Source organism: Ornithodoros turicata, chromosome 10 (assembly GCF_037126465.1).
Source record: "Ornithodoros turicata isolate Travis chromosome 10, ASM3712646v1, whole genome shotgun sequence".
NCBI lineage: Eukaryota > Metazoa > Arthropoda > Arachnida > Ixodida > Argasidae > Ornithodoros > Ornithodoros turicata.
The window spans coordinates 23,579,092-23,588,165 of NC_088210.1; the positions used below are offsets into that span (position 1 = coordinate 23,579,092).

The window sequence follows — 9,074 nt, forward strand, 5'->3', positions numbered from 1 at the left end:
CAGTAAAATTTTCAATATATAAATGTAAATGTTATTTTATTCACACCAGAAGCACGGCTGCAAAGCTCTGTTTTTGTACCACGTGTCCGCAACCAACAAAATGGCGGCTCCCACGCAGTCGTTGAGAACTGGGCTTCAGCGCTTTGATATCTCTTGCAATCTGTTGGCGCTCAAAGTTTCTTCGCTGCAACTCTTTGTGGAGACACGAACTTCAACTGCATTTTTAATTTCTGCTTATTTTTGCACTACAGTTAGATGGTTGGACGTTCTGCGCGTCTGAGAGCGTGTTCTTGCAGATGAACGCTTTTCGCACGTTGTAGGAAAGTCCACAGCTCGGTCAACGACCTGCAAGGAAAAGTCTTCAACTTTAATTCGTCTGTTAGTAGACATCATACTTCTACACAGCGCATGCCCACTCGGTTTAACACATGTGAATAGATCTCAATTATGTCCATAACAGGGACTAGGAAGATTCGGACTGAGGAAAAGAAAACTAATCTTGCAAAGCCTGTTATGTGCAATTGGTGGCAGGGCTTGCCAACACATTTCACGCTCCAGTGTACCTCTATGATACTTATGTACCTGAGACATATCAACGAAGCAGCAGCAAAATAACGCACACAATGAAAAATTCATTAAGATACGGCCGAAAACATCGGTGGTACTAGCTCCAAAAGTCAGCTCCTCCGAAATGTCGAATAGTTGTCGTTTACAGACTGGTGACTTTTTTAAAAAAATACTCGTTCTCCTCAACTTTTTGCAATATGTGCCGCAGTTAAGATTTATCCACGTGTGTGCACTGCTTGAGAATTGTACATGGTACCCAGAATCTTCAAGACATCAGAATGTGTGGATGAGAATAAGTGTACATAACAAAGGTGCCACAACTTACTGAATCAGGAACCATGTATTCCAATATGACTGACAGGATATGTAACAGCACCGTCACCATCATGAAAAATATACCAGAAATGAACCCACAATGAGACAGCCTGAAAAAAAAAAAACACGCAAGCGCACCCTTATATTCTCTAGCTGTTCATTCACGTGACATGTGGTTAAGAGGGCACTTCAAGTACCAAACACTTGTGTGTTTAGATACACTTCTCAGCACATAACTTTACTTGGAGGAGCAGCGAAAAGTCCCAGCACAAATTTTTCGTTTTTGGCTGAAGAACGAATGATCATAGCTGACCCTAGCACGTGCGAGGGTTCTTTTGATCAGTACACCTTCTGGAAACCCTTCTTCTTCCCTTCTTCTTCCCTTCTTCAAGGAGCTCTCTGAACAGTAAGCCAATGATGTGGGCAATACTCTGTGACATACACAGTCTGCTGCAGGTACTGCTGCGCTGTGTCATAGCAGACAAGCTGTCTGTGGGAATTTTTGTAGGCTTGGTCGTGCGGTATGTGATACTGTTCAGCGGAAATATAAATGCCAAGTGTCATTTCTAGATCTGTGCGTGTAGTAATTTTTAAACCGAAACAAGTAGCTACATTTACAAAGTGGATATGAAGGGAATACTTACATAACCGCATCAAACATACATACAACATATAAGGATATACATCGTACGTACCACGACCTGCTAGATTATGACGACCATGTCATAATCAGCAACCCCTATGAGGAGCCCGTCCGCACGATCCGCTAGGCCCATTACACATCGGCCCGCGACGTCTACATCATGATTGGACAATGCAAATTTGAATTTTGAACACGCAGAAGCAGACGTACGACCACTGGTAGCAGACTACAGCAACAGCTCCTATGAAAACACGTAGAATGATGATGATAATCAACTTTCGAAAGAAGCATCACCCGCGGGACATCCACCGCTTGTACAAAAATACTAAGGTAAGCTGAAGTACAAAGTATTGTAGATATTGAGGAAGCAATAACCGGGCCGACAAGTAGTGCCATCGCTAGCCTCCTAATGCAGCGCTGGGAAGGGGGTCCGTATGACATGGTCGCTGTAATCTTGTAGGTCGTGATATGCACCTGATGCATCCGTGCGGATCTTTGTATGAAGCAGCACTCACTGTTTTATACCCTCTCTTCTGGGGTTTTGCACTTTCGAGTGCAATGCAGCTTCGACACTATTCGAATATAATATTGCTCTATGGGAGGCTCTATGTGTTGTGTCTGTCCCTAGATGCAGCTTGCCTTGGCTCATTTGCCTGTCCGAATATATTTGATTTGACAGTGCAGTTGTACCATGGCTCACCTTTGCAACCTGGCTCTGAGGGGTAGTGAAGGCTCAGCAGATATCATGTTATATACCACTTCTGTACGCTCTGCAACATTGTCCCACTGGTACATGTTTTTAACGCGCCTGTGCGCTTCGATTGGAGGCACGACATCCTGGGACCTGTGTCGTTCTATTGCAGTTTCTAACCCATCCACGAGACCTGATGCAAAACAGAAAACCATCATGAGAACTAATTACAGTTGCCACGATACACATTTTAATTTACCACACTTTATTTTCCGTATCGTAGAACGTTGTGATAGTTATTTCTAAATGCATGCTCCAAGTTTAGATGCTCAACTGTCAATGTATTCTAACCGTGACCTGCTTTTGTGTGTCTTTTCATTGATAAAGTTTTACAGAAAGTGTTCCCACACCTTTAACTGTAGGGTCACAGAGACATATCAGGTCAGGTGGCAGAACTTCTGGAACGCCGCCAACTCTCGTACTCACTACCTGTAAACTAAAGCACGTAAAGCATTACAGGTTTTCTGTACGTGCCATTCCCGATACTCTTAGTGAGCAGTTCAATAGCCAGGCGTACCAGGTATCTGACTCACTTACCCACATGCACAAGCCTCAACGATTGCCATGCAAAATGCTTCAGTCAGGGATGCATTCAGGAAGATATCGCCTTGTACCATCACCTGCCATGACAAAAAAAAAAACATGCAGAAAACACTTTTTCTAATTTTAAAGAACATTTTTTGCACCCTGTGCTAGGGGCCACTTTTAACCAGAGATAGGAACCATTATTTTGTTCGGTTCGGGTTCAGGCATATTGGTTCGGTTCAGGTTCAGGTTCAGCTCCGCAGCAGCGCAAAATATTGGTTTGAACCAGTTTAGGAAAGTGAATTTCAAGCGATTGCCAATGGTTAAAAGCAAGCACATCCTTACGTTTATCAAACAACACAAAGTTTTGTTGCTGGTGTTGCTGACACAGCAGTGGATCATAGCAACACTGCGTGTTACAGATCTGCGTTTCAGGTGCAACGTTACAGTAGCATACTGTACTCTCTATGTTCACTCATCGTATACAACCTGTTACATCCTGCTCAGGGACTGGCCGTTATTTTCACAGTCCAAAATGAAAACTTGGAGTTGCTGGATGACACAAATCACGTAAAGGAAGCCTACAACTGCCAAAAGGACGACCTCAAAACTAACACACTGAATGAACGCAATAGCTGCGAGGATGAAGCACCTCGTGCACTTGGGTTGCAGTTTTGTTTTGTTCAGCTTGATGTTGTTTGTTTGTTTGTTGTTTAGAATTTTTTTGGCAATGCGGCTGAATCCGCCGTGTCAATCGTAGTTCCGATCTCTCACAACGCACATTACGTCTGACCCGCTAACTGGTAGCCACCTAAATTTATTTAGGCTTAGATCCGGTTCGGTTCAACCCGAGAAAAAAGAAAATTTTGTTCGGTTCAGTTCCGGCTCGGCAAAAAATACGGGTTTTTAGTGGTTTTTGGTTCGGGTTCAGTTTCGGTTCCGATCCCTGCTTTTTATTTCAGCTGACACAGTTAAACAACAACGAAGCTCACATCTCTGACATCCTCGTGCTGCACTGCTCCGAGCATCTCAATTCGTTCTTGCATGCCGTGACGCTCACGGACTTCTTCGATGACCAGCCTTTTCGGCCCGTCTCCTCCTTCAAATAGAATGCAGAAATTAGATATGTTGTGCAACACGTTCGAGGATTTGCATGTAATGCCCGCGGATCTGGAATGTCCACGCGGATCAGTTCTCTGGATGCTCACCGATGATGAAGCGCACATCAGGATGGCGATGGCATATTATAGGTATCACACCGGCTAAGAGATCTACTCCTTTCCTGTACACAAGGCGGCTCACCACGACAACTGTCACTGTAAAGAACAAATAATTATCGTAGTTACTTTAAAAATCATGTACTAGTCACTGAAGACAAATGGCAGTTGTTCGGAAGTGTGTACCATTTTCGGTTGCGTGAAATTTGCCATTAAGCCTTGCTTAGTTTTTTTCTTGTGCCGTATCGAGCTATCTGTTATCTCCTATTAGTCTGAACATTTTCACTTCCATCAGCTTTTGCATGTGCAATCAGCTAGCATTTCTTCTTGCTTTCGGCCACAAAAGAACAACTAAGGTTATCAAGAGCAACGCATATGGAGACCAATATTGTTTCCCTCTATTTTCAATGAGTTCTTCAGCACCTGCGATTCATCATAAACACATTTTTGTCTGGACATATTGAGCCTGTCATGAATGCAAAGCCAGATTACCGAAAATGTTCACAGTTACATGCATAGCATACCCACAAATTTTAACATTCCTAATCTCCAGGAAATACATAAAGAACATCACATGTGTTGACCACATCATGGTTTCGGAACCCATGCCATGTCTTGGTGACGATTTTGCACCAAATTCTAATGCAAGCTTCCACAATTGAGTTATTATCATGTAATGCTGTGACTCAGAAGAAACTTAGTCTCAACCAGTGGAACCCCAACAACAGAAGTGTTATGAAAGCTGTCATGTCATGGCTACTGCAAACGTGACTCAGCACTGCAGATAGAGTGCAATGTGTAAGTGAGCTGTTACAGAGTGTTGTGGCATTTCATGCCTGTCACCTCACATTTTCTTTGCAACAACAAGTTTCTGGCTATTTTTAATGTTGTAATTCATTTGAGTCCAAATGTTGTGTATTACAGGAGTCTGACAACATGCTACGTCAGAATTATGTAACAGACATTGCTGGCAAAGTTGATAGGACAGAGCAGGAGTAAAAAATTGTGCAGCGGACAGTTCTCCATTGTCTGTCTGTGGATGATTCGTAGTTTAAAGCTTCAATAATTTGGAAGATTTCATCGTCGTTATGCAAGGCAACAACAGCAGCTCATGATGAGTTTCATCACCATGGGTGAAGGTAAGGTAAGGTAAGGCAAGGACAAAAGGTATCTATTGGATATTTGTATAGCACACCCCCTTAGACCCCGACTCACACCTTGGCTAGATGGCTTTCTGTTAAGATCTGGATAGAATATTTCAGTTTCAACGGCGTTTGGGATCACAGAAACCTTGGCAGGTGGCACATCGGCCCTCAGGACCGTGTTCTCTTTGCTACGCAGAAAGAGAAACATTACCAAGTTACCATTATGCAGTGTATTCAAACAAGCAGTGCTAAGGAGACAACAGTGCTCGGTAGAAAGATTGCTCACCCCGTATGGGATACACAAATCACGTGATTTGCGAAGGAAAGGGAGACATTTAGAAGCTTGTTGGTGATAATCGCACTCGCATCAGCAAATCCAAACAGGGAATGGTCCGTAAATACAGCCTTTATCCCCATGGTGACGGCATAAAATGATGCTTCCAAAGCTAATGCAGAGAAGGCCTTAGAACCAGAAAGTGAGCATTTGTTAAATTATGGGACAAAAAATGTATGTCACACAACATTCCAAATAAGGAGACACCTAAGGCAGTCGCATGAAGTACATTATGTATAAAGTAACTTACTGAATGCATGTGAACGATGGTAATGGACTCTCTCAACAATATGTTCCTTATGAGCGGAAATGATACCATTGCCGTCGGCAGTGTACACTGATTGTAGATGACTAGAAATGGAAGATGGTAAACCTGCAAAAAGATGCAATTTTGCAAAAAGAATTAGAAAATCGGGGAGACTACAGCTGCAGTTAGATCTTTCCCTCATCTTATGAGATGACACACCTTGAGCCCCGAGGTCATGTAGCGAATACCAGTTCTGTCATTGTAAGAATGTGTTATCACACATACTTTGTGGCCAAGTGCAATGAGGCACTGAGAAAGCTGATAGATATGGCTTTCCACTCCTCCAGTGTTGGGGTAGAAGAAGTCGGACACCATACTGGAAAGAAATGATGTTTTCACATGTACTGCTCTCAGCACTCTGTCTGTGTATGCCCCAAAACAAGTAGGTGTAGGAGTGTAGCAGGTTACATTTCCTCTTACCCAGAGCACAGTATCTACCTCCGAAATGCAGTTGATATGCATGCAATAACAAACAATTGTTCCCACATACATGTATGTGTTCACTCACTGTATGCTTTGTTTACCACAAAGCAACAGACAGTGTGGAAGCTAAGCTGTTCTGCATTGTAGTTAGACTCTATAGGTAGGCAAACAAACAAACAAAAACAACACTAGAAACAAGATACTAAGGCATTGTGTTGTGGCTTTGTCTGACAACTCTGTTGTGTATTCCCCGGATTTAAGCACATATAACTGTACCATATCCTGTGACTTATCCGTGCCATTCTTCAAGCACAAGCTCATCTGTGTTCGGCACAGCTGCACTTGATGCACAAGCGCGAGCACAGCATATCCACTGCTCCGTGCTGGGCGACCACTGCGAACTTGAGGTCAGTATACTATTCAGCAAAGCTTCCGTAAGCTGTTCGTGATTCTTGAATCAACAGCTGGATTTTGCGTGTAGACGTATCGTTGCACTTCTCCAGTGTGGCACGGAAATGTGTATTTTCTTTTAGGAGTAAATGGAGATAATACGTTCAGCAAGCAACTTTCACACACGCACGAGCAATTGCACCTAGAGTGACTCTAGTTGCACCCAACACCTCTGTAGTCAGACAACAACTGTAGTCAAGAACCACGATAGTCAGCAAATCAGACTTATGCATGCCGTCTACCATGCCCGAAGACTCTTGTCTATTGTCCAGGCCCGGCATTCCATAGGCGCACCTAGGCGCAACCAGTGGGCGCACCCTACCACCGATCCAACCGATCTCAACCATTGAGCCCATGATTGAGCCCGTATGTCCCATGCGTGGCCCCATGTGAAATTGGGCCCAAGATAATCTGACATTTTATTGTTGCTCTTTGCTCCTAAAGACGGAATAGCACTTTGTAGAAGCCGGTAGTAATATCGTAATATTTGGTATCATCAGTTGGTAGCGCTGTTTTTCATCACTTCCGTGGATGTTAAAAACGTGCGCCACCGCGCGTGCTCATTGGGTCGGATTTGTTCGAGTACCTCGTAGGTCGTCGGTGTCGTGGAGCAAAGATCACTCAAGGGTCAAGCAAGCCAAGAAGAGTGTTCGACTGCCGTTTCGAAACAGAAGTTTGCATAACATGGCGAATGTTTGCTTGATCGTCATCGACGGCTGGGGTATCTCGTCAGATCCTCACGGCAATGCAATTCTTAACGCAAAGACACCTGTCATGGATGAACTTGCCGCTAATGAAGGTCACTACTTAACCTTGTTCGCCTCTGGACTTCATGTTGGTCTTCCTAAGGGTTTGATGGGCAACAGCGAAGTTGGTCACCTGAACATTGGCGCCGGACGTGTCATATATCAAGACATCGTGCGAATTAATATGGACGTCAGTCAGGGCACCATACAGAAGAATCAACATTTCGTTGAAGCATGCAATCGTGCCGTGTCAACGACAGGACGATTGCACATCCTTGGACTGTGCAGCGACGGTGGTGTGCACGCGCACATCGATCACATATGTGCCCTCCTGGAAGGTGCAAAGAGCCACAATGTGCCGAAAACCTTCATACAGTTCTTCGGAGATGGACGTGACACGAGTCCTACCAGCGCTGTGAAATACGCTCAACAGATTTTGGACAAGACCAAGGCACTCAACTACGGCTCCCTGGCGACGCTTGTGGGCCGCTACTACGCCATGGACCGGGACAACCGGCAGGAGAGAATTCAGATTGCCTACGAGGGCCTGGTGTCCGGCATTGGCGAGAAATGCTCGCATGCCGACGTTGTCAAACTCATCCAGAGCCGCTACGACGCTTCAGGGGACGACAGGCAGACGGACGAGTTTTTGAAACCCATTATCGCGGACGAGGATGGGCGCATCCAGAACGGAGACACCCTGCTATTCGCGAACTTCCGCGCAGACCGAGCAAGGCAGATAGCAGAAGCATTTGGTATCGGTCCTCATTTCAAGCCGAAATTCATCCCTCATAACGTCAAGGTGTTCACGATGACACAGTACAAGAAGGAATACCCTTTCCCTTGTCTTTACCCTCCTACCGTTCCCAAGAACGTACTTGCGGAATGGCTTGCTGCTCAGGGGAAGAGTCAGATGCACTGCGCGGAAACCGAGAAATATGCTCACGTCACTTTCTTCTTCAACGGTGGTCAGGAGAAAGCGTTCCCCGAGGAACACCGCGTCCTTGTACCATCTCCGAAGGTGGCCACGTACGACCTCCAGCCTGAAATGAGCTGTCACGAAGTGGCACTCGAAATGGTCAAAGCCTTAGACTCAAAGAAGTTTCCATTCGTCATGTGTAACTTTGCTCCTCCTGACATGGTTGGCCACACAGGGATCTACGAAGCAGCCGTGAAGGCATGCGAAGCAACGGATGCGGCAATTGGCCTCGTAAGAGACGCGTGCGTTAAGAACGGCTATGTCCTGCTTGTGACGGCAGACCATGGCAATGCTGAGGTGATGAAGACTCCAGATAACAAGCCTGTTACCAAGCACACGACGAACAAGGTCCCTTTCTGCATGTTCGGCCCTAAGAAGTTCAAGAAGCCTGACCACGAAGCCGCTATCTGCGATGTTGCACCCACAGTCCTAGCTCTCATGGGGCTCGGACAGCCTCCGGAAATGACCGGGAAATCTCTTCTTGAGGCTTGAGCATGCAGTCATTCTGTTCTGCTTTGTCAGTGTTGTTCCAGTCATGTGAACATTAGGTGTGTATAAATTTTAGGCCAGTACCCTATTTATTCATTTGGAACATGTAGTGAAATAAATAAATTAGGCCTCGAGTTTCCGTGGTGTGCATTGTTTCTGCTTGTACATATCTCATGGCATAGC

The 9,074-nt window shown here is 45.0% G+C and overlaps 2 protein-coding genes across 3 annotated transcripts; one reads left to right on the forward strand and one right to left on the reverse strand.

Annotated features, from left to right (window-relative positions):
- Nucleotides 1-19: 19 nt before the first annotated feature.
- LOC135371110 (phosphatidylinositol N-acetylglucosaminyltransferase subunit A-like) lies at nt 20-6,966 on the reverse strand. 2 transcript variants are annotated; one of them, XM_064605122.1, is made up of 12 exons: nt 6,504-6,965; nt 5,964-6,120; nt 5,748-5,870; nt 5,450-5,625; nt 5,236-5,351; nt 4,010-4,117; nt 3,794-3,900; nt 2,814-2,896; nt 2,627-2,712; nt 2,226-2,409; nt 893-992; nt 20-345 (listed from the first exon to the last, which is right to left on the reverse strand). In XM_064605122.1, exons 1-12 carry the CDS (start codon nt 6,527-6,529, stop codon nt 235-237), a joined length of 1,377 nt encoding a protein of 458 aa, XP_064461192.1. In that variant the 5' UTR covers nt 6,530-6,965; the 3' UTR covers nt 20-234. The 2 variants fall into 2 exon arrangements, with proteins under 2 accessions (XP_064461192.1, XP_064461193.1); XM_064605123.1 differs by lacking the exon at nt 893-992 and having other exon boundaries at nt 6,504-6,966.
- A 231-nt stretch (nt 6,967-7,197) lies between these two features.
- Nucleotides 7,198-9,025, forward strand: LOC135371109 (2,3-bisphosphoglycerate-independent phosphoglycerate mutase-like). Its single transcript, XM_064605121.1, has one exon. It carries the CDS (start codon nt 7,209-7,211, stop codon nt 8,892-8,894), a length of 1,686 nt encoding a protein of 561 aa, XP_064461191.1. The 5' UTR covers nt 7,198-7,208; the 3' UTR covers nt 8,895-9,025.
- The last annotated feature ends 49 nt before the right edge of the window (nt 9,026-9,074 follow it).